Source organism: Sapajus apella, unplaced genomic scaffold (assembly GCF_009761245.1).
Source record: "Sapajus apella isolate SASKATOON/1434 unplaced genomic scaffold, GSC_monkey_1.0 scaffold1092, whole genome shotgun sequence".
In the NCBI taxonomy this organism is placed as follows: Eukaryota; Metazoa; Chordata; class Mammalia; order Primates; family Cebidae; genus Sapajus; species Sapajus apella.
In genome coordinates, this window is record NW_022438018.1 from 1 (window position 1) to 15,744 (window position 15,744).

Consider the following 15,744-nt stretch of genomic DNA (forward strand, 5'->3'; position numbering starts at 1 on the left):
CCCTGACCACCTATAGGAAATGCATAGAGAGAAGGGAAGAGGGATGACCCCTCAATCCACCAGCTTTATTCTTGGCCAGGCTGAGAGCTGCCCCCAGCAACAGAGGAGAAGCATGGCCGGCTGCAAGGCCTAAAGCAGCGGACACAGGGAGAAGTGCAGCGCAAGGCAGCAGAGCAGCGTGGGCAGCACGGAGGTGCCCAGGCCCAGAGACAGAGCCTATGGCTGGTGGCTGCTGTCCAGGCCTGGATGCCCCTCCTCCCCTGGTCCTCAGAGCCCGCCCACCCAACCCAAACATTTCCCCAGCAAGGCATTGACCTTCCTCAGTTGTGCCACCTCAGAGACACTGGGAACCTGGGCCAGAATCCGACCCAACATCTGACTCCCTCTTCTCAGACGGTTCCCCGTTTTCTCCTTTCCACTGTTAGAAACAGATTTGGGCTGGCATTGGCCTGCGGGGTCCAAACCTGCTGCTGCTGCCTGTGCTGCTGCTCCTGGCCTCAGGTGACATGGAGGGAAAAGGGCAGGGGGTGTAAGGAGAGGAATGAAGAATGAGTGGGGCCAGGGGGCAGCATGGCTCTGTGACCAGAGGACAGCATTTGGGAACGCTCTTCTGGTTGTGGGCATCAGAATTAGTTCCCTCTCCCCTTTCCCAACCTGTGAGAGGGGAGATTGGGTCCCTACACAGCTCTGACCTGGGTCTGTTTCTGCAGGTTCCTGGGTAAAGGGTGCTGTGCCTGAAGAACTTCACAGACACTCAGGACAGACTCTCTTCCTGCAATGCCGGTACTCACCAAAGACAGGGCCCTATCAGCCCAAATCCTGGTGTCAGCAGACGTCGCCAAATACGTGTACCTTATTGGCCACCACCTCCAAGACCCAGACGGCAATTCAGCAGTCTCGTTACAAAATTTCAGACGAGCCCAACGCTGGCTTCTTCAACATCACCGTGAATCAACGGACACAGAATGACTCGGATTCTTACTGGTGTGGAATCTACAACACTTCCAAAAACATCATCACTGTTCTCAGAAATGTCAGTCTGGCGGTGTCTCCAGGTGAGCTCTTTATTTGAGGAAATTCCCCTGTGCCACCCTACAGGGATGGGAAGGAAATGTCATCCCCCTTCCCATGCCTCTATCATCTCCCATCCTGCCAGGTCTTCTGCTCCGGTCCGAGGGGAGCAAATATCCTTACCCCAGACACAGCCTTTCACCTCTGCTTCACCCTGCACATCCTGGCCCCGACTGTTGGCAAGATGCCCCCAGAGGTCTCTGGACAGAGACACTGTCTCTCTGTCACTCTGAGTCTCTCTGTGTGTTACACAGGCACACCCACAACTCTTCTTTTCACACACACACTGACAGCTCTGGCACGCAGATCTTAGGCACAGGCCACTCCTGACCTAAGGCATCCTGAGGGTCTGGCTCTGGGCCCTCTACCTCCTCTCATGTATGGGGTAGACCCCACTCTCTTCTGGACCCCTGGAGAGTCACTCTCTGATGTCTTTTCTTTTTAGTCCCAACCACATCTCCTGTGTGGACCCTCGCCTGGCTCTCAACAAGCACAGATAGGTTGGAAGCCCCCATGGGGGGACTTAAGAGAGGTCATCAGGTAGCTTGGGAGCTACAGATTCAGGGAAGGGGAAACCAGGGAGGCCTGACTTTGGGGGCTGATATCCCGGGCCCTGGGCTGGTGGGAAGCTACCTTCAGGGTCCCTGTCGCCTAGGGAGAGAAACATGAACCATCCGATGTGATGAGGAAGAATTCCATATTCTCATAATGATGGGTGGGTGTCCCCAGAGGGGAGTCCATATGGAAGACCTTGCACACATGTCCCAGCCCTCCTGCTCCTGGCCTCCCGCCACCATGGAGAGGACAGTGCCAGACTTGACTTTAACTGGTTGCAGAGATCTCAGGCCTCAGCTACCGTCGACCTGAGGGATCCTTAGGAGCTGCCCCTGACCCCTCTCCCATTCCTTTCATACTTTGGGGACCTTATCCCATTCTCTATTCTGGTCCCCGGGCCAAGCACTGTCTTCTTTGTGTCCTTCTTTGTTCTGATCACTTCTCCAGAGGGGACCTCTGACCATCCCTCCGTCAATGGCTCTGAGACCAGGTAGGTCAGGGGTTTTGCCACTGCGAGGGAGGTCTTGGGAACAGAGGGCCCGAGTAGCTCCTGAACCTTGGAATCAGGTCCAGGGCACCCAAGGATCCTTCTCTGGTGAGTTGGGCCATAGGGCTCAGCTATGGAGCCCCCGGGCCAGGACTGAAAGTTTGATAGAGAGGAAAGGGGAAGAGGATGCAGGTTGTTAATTGTGGAGGAACCATGGAAAAGACAGTTCAGCATGAATTTCTGTAAAGAGACAAAATGGAACCCAGAAATTGTGGAATCTGGAGGCTGTGTTTGTGTGTTGAAGGGTGAGTGTGAAGAGAGTGACTACAGCCTGGGGCAGATGGTGGCCGGAGAGGTCAGCAAGAGAAAGGTGAAAGGAGTACTCTTACATTCTGCTCCTATCCTTGTGGTCATGGGTTTGGAGGCCATCACAGCCTCCCCTTCACTGTAGGAACAGGCTGCCATAGACTAGGTCACAGGCGCTCCAGGGGACCATGAAGCACAGCAAAAGTCATGGACGATTGACGAAAATAGACAACCAATTGGCAGAGCGTTTGCTCCCCAGCCCTCTCCTCCTGCAAACTCCAAGGTGGGTGGATTACTAACAGACTCTCTGTCAGGGAGTTTCAAGGTGAAATCCTAACCAGAGGACAAGCATGGCAGCTAATGGCGGTCCCTAGGGTCTTGTACTCTAGGGCAGGAGTCCCCAAGCCTGTTGGAAACTGTGCCGCGGAGCAGGAGGTGAGTGGTGAGCCAGTGAAGCTCATCTTGTTTACAGCCCTTTTTCATAGTTTGCATCACTGCCTGAGCTCTGCCTCCTGTCAAATGAGTGGCAGCATGAGATTCTCATAGTGTCTTGAACAGTTGTGAACTGTGCACATGAGGGTTCTAGGTTGCATGCTCCTTATGAGAATCGAATGACTGATGACCTGTCACTGTCTCCCATCACTCCCAGATGGGGTCATCCAGCTGCAGGAAAATAAGCTCCGGGATTCCACAGCTTCTGCATGATGGGAGTTGTATAATTATTTCATTACATATTACAACATAATAATAATAGAAATAAAGTGTCTGGTAAATATAATGTGCTTCAATCATCCTGAAACCAGCCCCTGACTCCCGGGTCTGTGGGATATTTGTCTTCTACAAAACAAGTCCTAGGTGCCAAAAAGGCTGGGGACTGCCTGCTATAGGGCTTTTTCCTCTCACTTTTAACTCTCAGCGGGCAGAGGATTTAGCCTTCCTTTCTTCCCCATTACCAGATCTGTGTCTAATACGCCCCGTGGAATCTGAGTTCATGAGCCAAAATAACTAGGCTTCTTAATAGAAGCACGCCTTAAAAGAATGACAACACATCCAACAATAGAAACCTGTGAAGCAGAACTGTGGGAACTGCCCATCCCATGGGAACTCTAAGTACCTATGATCATCTGGCTAAAGGGGCGAGGGGAGACATGAACTATGTGGATCATGAGGAAGATCCATTGGAAAAGAAAAGCCAAATGGTAAACCTAGTTCTAAAAAGTATTATTGACCACAGCACGTGTGATAAAAGATGGCTGGTCAGTGAGCTGTAAGAAGAGTGAGGAATTCTCATGGAAGGTCCTGGAAAGCTTTGGAGATTTAAACATTAAAGAGAAGTTAGCAGAAGTGATGAGAAAAGAAGATGTATTAACCGATGAGTATCAAGAACCCGTGGGAGATAAAGGATGAAAGAAAGAAATATTTGAATAAAGAATCTAGGGAAGTTTTTAAAACTGTAGAAGAAGAAAAGACCTCACACTGAGAAAGATCATATGCTGCCAAATAGGGGAAAACAGCAAACACACACACACACACACACACACACACACACACACCCCACACACACACACCTCTAGACCCATTATGTAAAAGGAGAGAACATGAAAAATAGACAGAAAACATCTGAAGGGTTTCAAATCACCTACAAAGCAAAAAGATGAGATTTCTCTCTGAGTTCTTAAGAGGAACACTATAGGTAGGAAGACAATTGAGTAATATTTCTAAATTGGTAGAGAAAAACTTTGTATCTAGTGTTTTGCATTCAGCCAAATTGTCACTCCATCGTGAAATCATAAAACTTCTGGATTCTCAAGGCTTCAAAAGGTTAGCCACATGCAAAGATCCCAACTGAAAACGGTCCTGGAGGAAGGACTCGGCTAGGATGAAAAATAACCCCTGGAGATGCTGCAAGAGGTGTACCCAGCGTCTTGACAAAGTTTATTTTTACCTTTTTTTATTCATAGAAAATGCAGCTAAGAGCAAAATGAAGAACAAGAGAAAATACATTCACGATCATTGAAAAATAACATTCTAGACCAGTGATCCCCAACCTTTTTGGCACCAGGGACTGGCTTCGCGGAAGACAAGTTCTCTATGACTAGGACCGTGGGATGATTTCAGGATGATTCAAGCACATTATTGTTGTTGTGCACTTTATTTCTATTATTATTACATTGCAGTAAATAATAAGGTAACGATACAACTCACCGTAATGTGGGATCTGTGGGAGCCCTGAGCTTGTTTTCCTGCAACTAGACGGTCTCATGTTGGGGTGATGTGAGACAGTGACAGATTTTCATAAGGAGCGTACAACCTAGATGCCTGGTATGTGCAGTTCACAATAGGGTTTGTGCTACTGTGGAATCTAATGCCACCACTGCTCTGACAGAAGTTAGAGATCAGGCAGTGATGCACATGATGGGGAGATGCTGTGAATACAGATTAAATTTCTCTCACTTGTGCACCACACACCTCTTGCCATGTGGCCTGATTCCTAACAGGCCGGGAACTGGTACCGGTCTGTGGCTCAGGGGTTGGGAACCCCTGTACTAGACAATATCAACATGGGGTAAGAAGTACACACTAGAAGCCCATGAAAGGATGGTTGGGTACTTGTCTCATGAGACAAGCTCAATGTAGCAACTGTATTAAATCAATGTAGATATGAGTCTTCAGTTTACATTAAGAGAATGTCTATCCTTTCATCCAGCAAAATGAAACCCTAGCCAAAGGAAAGTTCGATGCAAATTAAAAAAAAAAATTAAGCACAATAAATGAAAATAGGAAATAAAAAGGTAGAATTAAGTCCTAACATAAATGCAATTCTAATAAATTTAAGTGGATTAAACTCACAAAATAAGGACAGAGACACCGTTTGAGTTTTAAAAATTGCAATGTTATAAGAGATAGATTCACTTACAAAAAGATCTTAAAAAGTTGAAAAAGTCAGAAAAATATATTTTACTATTAGGAAACAAAATAAACTGTTCTGGCACTCTTAATATTGAACGAAATAGAATTTAAGGTAAAATATTATGTCTATACATTTGTCTATAAAATAGACAAACATATGTAATATATACTGATGAAAGATGCACTTGAATGTGAAAATAGAGCCATCCTAAACATATGAGGGCCTAAATTTTGGCCATGAGATGTATGAAGCAACACTATGAGAAATGCAAGAAGTAAATATTAGCTATTGTAGTTGGAGGCTCACATACCTCTCAGAAGAACAAAGTCCAATGAGACAAAACCAAATAGGGGGGTTTAAGTTCTAAGCCAAATAACTAATGAATTCCAGGTACTATGCCATCATATAATATTTATAAATATGTTATATATATATATATATAATCAGATGTACAAGAATATAGGATAAATATGTAATAAATTATAATTTTAAATAAATATTTTCAAATATGTAAACATGTAGTTTAAGATTGAAAAGTGTTCTAAACTATATAAACATATTACATATGTTTTATAAAATACAGTATTCATGAATAGATATTATATAAACTGTGCATAAGTACTAATACATGTTTATAACCCTCTCCATAATTAAAAACAGATAGTATACATTCCATAAAGTACATGGAGTGTATTTACAAAAGGACACCTTGTATGAAGACATAAAAGAAGTGTGAAGAAATTTCAGAGAATCAATATGACACAGAATATATTCTCCAAACCTAACGCAATGACATTAGGAATGCATAAGAGGGCTGGGAGTGTTGGCTCACGCCTATAATCCAAGCACTTTGGAGGCCAAGGCGGGTGGATCACCTGAGGCCGGGAGTTCAAGATCAGCCTGACCAATATGGTGAAAACCCATCTTATAAAAAAAAAAATTAAAAAAAAAAAAGGAATGCATAAGAGAAGTAAAGATAAAATAGTACTTTTCAAACTAATTATTAATACATTCATATGTGAATTATTAAGTATGTAATAAAATATATTTTGATATATGACCACTACATATCAAAAAGTATGGGGCATAGTTAATATTGGAGAGCAATTAGTAGCTTTGAATACATTTGTTGGAAAACATGAAAGTTTTCCAATTAATGAGCTAAGGAAGCATCTTAAGAAGATGGAACATGAGCAGCAGAGCAAGCCCAAAGAATCATAAAGGAGGGAGAGAATCATGGTAACAGCTGAAATAAATTAAATAGTTGGAAATGAAGATCAAAGAAAGTCATAATTCATTCTTTGAAAGTTTAAAAAGATAGCCATATTGTTGTCAAGACAAATGAAGAGAAAAGGAGATGATGATAAGAAATTGAAGGAAAAAAAGAATATAACCATGCATTCATTCTATAGAGATTTTAAAATAAATAAATTAGTGTTACATGTAAATTTTACGTGCCATGAAAGAAGTAGCACTCAAATATAAATTCTGTCAGCAAGGCAATTTACTGCTATAGAAAGGTGCATCTCCTAGATGGAGCAATGGCCAGCACACACCTGGACAAAGGAGGTGAAGGGGTTCTTATACTTGATGCAGGTAGCCCCTACTGCTGCTTTGTTCCCCAATTGGCCAGGGTTAGACCACACGGTCTAAGGTAATTCCGATTGGGTATTTTAATGAGAGCAGGAGTATGAGCCAGAATGGTAGGGTGAGTGAGTGGCGGGAAAACTGGTTATGGAACAGGTAACTAAAGGTGACTCAGGTCAGAGCAGGTGAGCAGGGGTGACTCAGGTCAAAGCAGGTGACCGAGATGAGTCAGGATGGAGCAGGTGACCTGGATGAGTCAGGATGGAGCAGGGGATTAGGGGAACAGATGTAAACTACTGATTAGAACTGGTGAAAATGGTTGTTCACTGAACGCACGAGGAAGTTAAACTTTAAAATGAAGGACAAAGAACTGAACATACTGACATACTGATTCTTTGAAAAGAAATTTAGAACTCGTTGTATCCAGCATTCTGAACAAAATCTTGCTGTTTTAAATCTTAGAAATGCACAAATTTCTAAAAACATGAACTGCGAAGACTAACACAAAAAGAAACAGATTTCAGTATACTAATAAATAAGAAAACTGAAATATTAGATAAGCATCATCCTCACAGAAAATTCAAGACTCACATGGTTTCACAGGCAACACAATCTTTTAAGAAACATTTGGTTGATATTTCATACAAGATGTTGCAGAAAATAGAAGAGAAGCAGAAATGGCCCAGGTCATTTGAAGGGGCTAGTGTCATCAAAGTCTCAAAACCAGTTAAGGGGGATACAAGAAAACTAAATTATAGGTCCATTTCTCTGAGGCACATGGAGTCAATTCACAAATTATCATTAGCCAACTGAATTCAACAGTGTATCAAAACGAAGACTGTATTACGATTGAGTAGGGTTTTCTCACAAAACAGAAAGGATTCTTCAACTTCAGAAAATCTAATCTTAGATTAGGTTACTTACTAATGTAAGTGATCTTGGATTAAATCATTTATTAATATAAGTAAACTAAATTCATAAACTACAGGAAAAAAGTCAACTGATGCACAAAATGCATTTGGGAACCTTCAGCACATTATGTCATATGAAAAAGCTCTTATAAAATAGAAATAAGAACAGATAACTTGGTAAAGGTTGTACACCAATGATCACCATAAACATTATTTAGTAGAGAAAGCATAAACTCAAATTAAGGATTTCCACAGCTACTATTAATGTCTTCTATAATATTAGAGGTTCTGATCGATGCTTGAAGGAAAGGAAAGCAGGTTACAGGAAAGAAGATGAGACAAGAAGAGGGAAAAACTGTCGTGACTGGCAGATGACGGGATCATCTACCCAGAAAAAGAAGGAGAAACAACAAACTGTTAGATTTCACAAGAGAGTTTAGCAAGGCTGCCAGTTACAAAAGCAACAAATAAACATCACAAGGAGACCTCTATAAGGAATAATCATTTAGGAAAATAAGACAGTTTTCATTACAGTGACAAAATCATTAAGCTTCTAGAAAGAATAATTTAAGCAAGACCTATTTGGAGAAAAGTATAAAATGCTAAAAAATGACAGGTGATCTGAATAAATAGAAATAATACAGGACTTTGGAAGAGGCAGTAACATTGTAGAGACATCAATTTCCCTCAAATTAAAAAGCCTTTCAATGTAATCCCAAACACAACTTGTTTACATTTGCAAAGAACTTGAAAAACTTACTCTAAAATTATACAAAATAAAAAAGGAGATACATAACTGGCTAAGTCAATCATAAAAACGTGAATATAAAAAGAGCTCACTGGCTTTACCATGTAATAATCCTGAAGCAGGAAGCTGCTAAGGCCACAAGAGAAAAGCAGATTTGCTGGGACAGGGAAGTCCCAGAATCAGAGCTAGTTAGGCCAGGAGTGGGGGCCACACAGAGGGTACCTGGGAGGATCCCTGGGATCAGCAGACAGGAGGTCTAGGTCTGTGCTCTGTCACTGCTTGTAAGGGTCTGGTCAGGTCCTGTGCAGTCTCTGGGCCTCATTCCTTCAGGTGTGATATCTGGCTGGTCTTGACGATGCACTTGGCTCTGATTCCTAAGAGACTCCTGATGGTCCTGTCCTACCTGACCTGATTAGGGAGAGTTCCCGCTCCCCTGGCTCTATCCCTCCCCTTCCCTAAACTGTAATCCCTTGTCTTTCCCTGGCCAGCATTTTCCTCCACTCAAGACTTTGAGGTTCCTTCTGACCAGGTCTCCTCTCAGTCCCAGAGACCTCTGCGACTCCTGCCCCACACCCCTGTGTCACAGTCAATTCAGGGTGGGCCCTTATACAAACAGCTACAGCCACAAGGGGCCTGCTTTAGGGACACTGCAGGAGCAGGTGACATCCTGGCCCAAGTCCATCCTCTTTTCTCCTTCCCTGCTGCAGGAAATCAAGGGCTCCCCTCTGCCTTGGCTCAGCTGGCCCCAGACTCCTGATCTTTGTGCTGTGTGGACTCCTCCTGGCCATGGGGCTGATGCTGTGAGTCCCGTTTGTGCTCCTGACCTGCAAGTGCCACTGGTGAGTGGGGCCTGGGTTTGGCCTGGGGAGCAATGGAGATGGAGCCAGATTCTGTTTCTAGAAAGATGGTTAGGAAGAAGCAGCCAGATCAGAAAGGCAGGAAAAATGACAGCTGAGAACAATTTTAATATGTGTTTCCTTGCAATCTCTGCCTTCTTGAAGACAGAGACCTTAGAAAAAGACAGAGGGTTTCCAGGAGTCCCATCCCAGGGCTCTGCCTTTGTCTTTGTCCTGAGAGGAACAAAGCCAGAAGAACAAAGCTGAGAGTGCCTGGGTAGAAGGTTTAGGAGGCAGAAGGGGGCAGGGCAGGAAGCAGGTGACAGGGAGAAAGGAGGGATAGAGGAAGAACAGGTGACAGGAACAGGGTGAAACAAAGGGGCAGAAAAGAGGGTCGGGGAGAGCATCACTTCCATTCCTGACTTTCCTGCTCTCATCCCATCTCAGGACAGCAGTGATGGAGGTTTCTGATTGTCCCAGCCCAGCCCTGCCCCAGGGCCCTTGGGCGTGTGAGCCACAGCATGGATCCAGGATGAATCCCAGTTCTTTCCCCGTCTAGCTATTGGGAGCCACCCTAAGCATCAGGTCCCACCTTCCCATGAGGAAGGGCCAATGCCAAGCCCGTTGGAGAGAACTTTCAGCCCCGGATCTCCCTAGTGGTGACCTCTCACCCCTGCACTGAGCCCTCTTACATCTACTTTCGCTGCCCTGACTTCTGCCATTGGGAAGACCCTGGCGGGGGTTTCTGCATCCTGGTCAATGCCCAGCTCAGCATCTTCAGCTGCGCCCGGCTCCTCCTCTCCAGCATTCTGTGGTTCTCTCAGCCCCACCTCAGCAGGTCTCCAGGATGCCTCACATTTTCCCTGTTTGTTGCCTGTGCTCTGCCTGAGAGTCCTATGACTTTCCTTTTGTGCTTAATTAAATTCAGCCTCTGAACTGAAATGTGTCAGGTGCAACTGAGCAAGAGAACAGATGTATCCTCTTCCCCTCCCCCCACCCCAGGTATCCTAAATGAGAGAGAAGTGACTTAAAAATAAATGATAAAATTGAAACTAAGAAAGGCTGTAATTAGCAGACTGGAAACTGAGGAAGTTCTAGAAGTAAAAGAAAAAATCAGATGTGTTCAAATGATGAGAGCAGTCAATTCAGCAGCCTAAAACAGGACCAGAACATCCAATGGAATCTTATCATTAGGGGCCAAAAATCTGTTTGTTTAACATGTGAGGAGACTCATAGCCTAAAAGTGAAAAATCAAGCTGAACTAGCATTATTGATGTTGAGTAACAGATAAATGTTTTAGGGAAAAAAAAGGAGCACATATCTGTGAAGAAGAGGCACAGTCATTTTTCAACCAGGTAACATCTAGCAAGGCTGGGATTGACCACTCAGAATGGGGGTCCACCATGAACAACCAATTTGGGGTACCAGTGCATAAGCTGAATGCCAGCCCTAAAGAAGGCTACTGTAAAGGAAGTACCATTTTCTTTTGCTCTTTTTGGGGAAGGGCATTGCTATGGTTTGGTTGCATCCCTATCCAAGTCTCTCATCTTGAATCGTAGCTCCCATAATCCCCACATGTTGTGGGAGGGACCTGGTGGGAGGTAATTGAATCATGGAGGTAGGTTTTCCCTTCCTGTTCTTCCATGCTTTCTGCTACCATGTAAGATGTGCCTTTGTTCCTCCTTCACCTGCCTCCATGATTGTGAGGTCTACCCAACCACGTGGAACTGTGAGTCCATCAAACCTCTTTTTCTTTATGAATTACCCAGTCTCAGGTGTTTCTTCAGAGCAGTATGAAAATGGACTAATAAAGGCATCAAATGGAAGTCTCTTCATGTATATCTCAGCTCCTGCCACGTGACCATCATCTATCTGTGAGAGGCAACACTTTTGCTTTCTTTATTTTTTAAATCCTCCTTCCCTATTTCCACTTGCCTTCCCTTCTGAGCAAGCACTCTAATGCATTTGATATGTAACCTTAAATTTGAATACATTCTTGTAAAGCACGCAGTATTTTTTTTTCGTGTGGCTGTATTTTAACTTAGATATAAGAAATTGTGATAGACCTTGTTCATGTATTTGTTTTGCTCCTTCCTGGGTATATATATACAGCCCACTTTTTCAGTGCTTATTCCATTGTGCACATATCCCACACTGTATCATTCAGAACTCAGGCCGCATGTGCTATTTTGCCTTCACTTCTCAATATCCAAACAATGCTGTGACAAATATTGTTCATCATGTTCTCCGGTGGAATCAGGTGAGACTTCCTTTAGGACTTATACCCAGGTGGCCTCAGCTGGGTTTTAGGATCTCAGATATCTAAATAATGCTGCCAGCGATGTTGCCCAAAACATGAATCTAGATACTAGAGATTATATGTTTTCTGTGGTCTATGTGAAGTACACAGCACCATGTATAAAATGGTATTGCCAATTTAAAAAAAAGGAAGGCAAGAATAAATGTAGCTGAGTGATGCTAAATGGGGTCTATATGTATGATTATCTCCCTCTCTCTCTTTTTTTTTTTTTTTTTTTTTTGTGAAGTTTTGCTCTTGTTGCCCTGGCTGGAGTGCAGTGGCATGATCTCAGCTCACTGTAGCATCTGCCTTCCAGGTTCAAGCGATTCTCCTGCCTCAGACTCCTAGTAGCTGGGATTACAGGCAGTCACCACCACGCCTGGCTAATTTTTTGTGTTTTTAGTAAAGATGAGGCTTCATCATGTTGGCCAGGCTGGTCTCGAACGCCTGACCTCAAGTGATCCACCCACCTTGGCCTTCCAGAGTGCAGGGACTACAGGTGTGAGCCACCATGCCTGGTCGATTATCTCTTTTTTGCGAGATACTTTTGTGTATGCTTGGTAATTTTTATAATTAAAATGATACCTAAAAACAAACGTTTGTGTGCTGAAGCCACTGCTATTTGGTTTTCAGTGGTATGTGACTGAACCCAATCCTTTCTCGATTTATTGAACTTATACAACTGCAGCAGATGGGGACGGGTTCCCTTACAGTATGGAAATATTGAGCTTCACTTAAAGAACTTTGGTAGTGGCATAAAAGTGGACTAAACAAAAATACATCTCCCTCAATCAGGTGCTAAGACTAGCATTTGGTTATAACTTTTAACTCTTTTATCTTAACATTCTTAGCCTCAAATTTGTCATAGATTTCTTAACCATAATTTTCAAGTGGGTGGCAAATTCTGTGTCGTACGTTAGCATGTAAAAGACATATACTTCTTCAAAATTTTGAACATATTTCATTGTTTTCTTAACCTCTTAGTGTTGCTATGGAAATGTCTTATAGAAATCTGTTGGTTATTCATCTTTACTGACCTCTCTTATCTCTGGAACATTCTAATAATTTTCTCTTTGAATTCTTATTATAATGTGTTTAGTATGGGATATTCAATGATTCATTATATTATCCAAATGTGTATTCTCTGAACACATTTGATCTGATGTCGTAGATATTGGTTTAATTCTGAAAAATCCTTGGTACGGTTTTTTCAAATATTAATAGTTCCTCTGCTCCATTTACTCTTTTTTTCTTCTTCTGGGAATAACAAAAAAATATGTGGGAACTAAAAACGACAATAACTGCAATTAGAAGCTCACTACATGGACTCCATAGGAGAGGGGAGATGAGAGAGGGTGTAGCTAGCTAACTGGAAGGCAGACTGAGAAAATTGACTCAGTCTGATCAAAGAGAAAACACACTGAAAATAAATGAACAGAACCTCAGCTGTCCATGGGACATTAATGTAAATGCTAACCTTGGCATCATCAGAGTCCCAGAAGGAAAGGAGAAAAAAATGTGGGACTGAAAATGTATTCAAAGAAATGTCCAAACTAATCGAATTTGGCCACAGACCTAAAGCTACAAATCCAAGAATCTGATTTGATCCCAGATATAATAAGCCCAAAGAAATACACACCAAGACACAGCATAAATAAACTTCTGAGAAGTGAAGACAAAGAAAATACCTTAAAAACTGACAGAGAGAAATAATCATTTATAAAGGAATGCCAATTCGAATTGTAGTGAATTTCTCACCTGAAACAATGGAAGCCAGAAAAATGTGGCACAACGTTGTGCAAATGCTATAAAAGACAACCCAATTGAAGAAGCATTTCTCCAAGGATATGCAAATGAGCACGTTGTACATGCTCAAGGTGAAGATGCTCAATATCATTAGTCATTAGGTAACTACAATTCAAAACTTAGGCACATCTACCGGATGGCTATAAACAGAAAGCCAATACAAGTGTTGGAGGGATTGTAGAGAAAGGAGAACACTCATACATCGCTGGAGAGGGTGTAAAAGTTGTAGCCACTTGGGAAAACTATTGGGTAGTTCTTAAAAATGTTAAAAAAATAGAGTTGCCATATGATCCAGTAGTTCTACTATTGGTTATGTATTCAAGGGAAATAAAAACGCACATGTCCACATGAAAACTTATGCAGGAATAGTCATAGTAAGACTGTTTCTAACAGCTAAACAGTAGAAACAAAATAGCTGTCAACTGACAAATGGTAAACGAGAAACATAGGTATCCCTTCAGTGGAATATTATTCAGCCTTTAAAAGGAGTGAGGTACTAATACAACCTATAGCACAAGTATAGCTACAACATGGACAAGCCTGGAAAGCGTTATGCTAAGTGAAAGAATCCAGTCACAAGGAACACATATTATTCAAATACGTTTTCATGACATGTCCAGAATTGATAAATCTATAAAGGCAAAAAAATATTGGTGGTTGCCTGGAACTGCAGGAACGATGACTGTGGTAAGCTGATAAATAAATGGCTTCTTAAAAAATATCTGTGTCCATAAACTGTGAACTGTTGACCAAAAAAATCTGTGTCCTAGTCCCTGGAACCTGTGATTGTTACCTCATATGGCAAAAAAAAAAAAAGGGATCTTTGCTGATTTGAGTGAGTTAAACATCTTGAGATGGGGAGATTACGGAGATGGGCACGGAATGCAATCACGTGTATCCTTATGTAAGAGAGGCAGAGGGGGATTTGAACACAAACAGGAGAAAGTGATGTGAAGTTGGAGCAGAGCAAGATTGAAGATGGGGGCCTTGAAGACTGGAGTAAAACAGTGAAACCAAAAAAAATGCTGGCAGCTACCTGAAGCTGGAAAGGCAAGGAACGAATTCTTCCCTAGAGTCTCTGGAGAGACTGCAGCCCTGTCGACATCTTGATGGCAATACAGTGAGACTGACTTCAGACTTCTGCCTTCAGAACGGTGAGATAATCACGTCCCATTGCTTTAAGCCACCAAGTCTGCAGTAATAGGAAACTGATACAGGGAGTGCCTGCCAGTGGGCATGGGGTTTCTTTGGGGGGACATAAAGATGCTGTAAAATTGGATTGTGGTGTTAGTTGTACAACACAGTGAATATACTGAAAACCACTGAATTGTATGCTCTAGATGGGTCAAATTTATTTTATTTATTTATTTATTCTTGACACATAGTTTTGCTCTTGTCTAGGCTGGAGTGCAGTGGTGCAATCTCAGCTCACCACAACCTCCACCTCTGGGGTTCAAGCGATTCTCCTGCCTCAGCCTCTCGAGTAGCTGGGATTACAGGAGCCCAAAATGATGCATTTTTGTATTTTTGTATTTTTAGTAGAGACGGGGTTTCTCCATGTTGTTCAGGCTGGTCTCAAACTCCTAACATGATCCTCCCACCTCGGCCTCCCAAATTGCTGGGATAACAGACATGAGCCACTGTACCCAGCAGGGTCAGTATTGTATTATGTGAATTACATCTCACAGAACTGTTGAAAAAATAATCGTGACCCTGAGTTAAGCAAAGATTTATCAGATATGACATAAAAATATGATCCACAAAAATTACATGTTGGACTTCATCAAAAGAAGTCAACAGAAAGTTCTTCATACCGTCCTATTTCCATTCTGGAAAGAGAGAAACGATAGGAAAAAACCCCACCAGATCAGTGTTTGGGATGGAAGGGAAGACTAACAGGGGGCAGGGGAAAGCTTTTGGAGATGACGGCAGTCTCCTCTGTCTCCATTATGGCATTGGATACAAGTCTCTAGAACTTTCAGAACTGTTCATTAAAAAGGGTAATTAGTACTCTATGTCGATCAGACCTTAATTTTTTCATGGGAAAAATAAATATAAAGGCAAAATACACTGCTGCGTTAAATCAAATGATGGATGTAAAAGTCTAATACATACATATTTTTAACGATTTTGACAAATGCTTCCAAATCTCTCTCAAGAGAGGTTGAATCCAGTGCATACTTCCCCGATCAGTGAGTGAGTGTTTGATTCCTTCCACCCGCATCAG

At 42.7% G+C, this 15,744-nt stretch overlaps 1 protein-coding gene across 1 annotated transcript; it reads left to right on the top strand.

Moving 5' to 3' along the window:
• The first annotated feature begins 231 nt into the window (after nucleotides 1–231).
• On the top strand, nucleotides 232–14,333 carry TREML4 (triggering receptor expressed on myeloid cells like 4). Its single transcript, XM_032272803.1, has 7 exons — nucleotides 232–501; nucleotides 725–1,055; nucleotides 1,517–1,566; nucleotides 2,055–2,116; nucleotides 9,284–9,415; nucleotides 9,860–11,286; nucleotides 13,458–14,333. The coding sequence occupies exons 1-5, from the start codon at nucleotides 247–249 to the stop codon at nucleotides 9,378–9,380; spliced, it is 795 nt and encodes a 264-aa protein (XP_032128694.1). The 5' UTR covers nucleotides 232–246; the 3' UTR covers nucleotides 9,381–9,415; nucleotides 9,860–11,286; nucleotides 13,458–14,333.
• Nucleotides 14,334–15,744: the final 1,411 nt, after the last annotated feature.

Coding starts and splice junctions, on each gene's coding strand:
- TREML4 (XM_032272803.1), top strand. CDS start 247: ATGCCCCTCCTCCCCTGGTCCTCAGAGCCCGCCCACCCAACCCAAACA. Junction 502..724: donor GCTGCTGCTCCTGGCCTCAG/GTGACATGGAGG, acceptor TCCTGGGTAAAG/GGTGCTGTGCCTGAAGAACT. Junction 2,117..9,283: donor GTCAATGGCTCTGAGACCAG/GTAGGTCAGGGG, acceptor TCCCTGCTGCAG/GAAATCAAGGGCTCCCCTCT.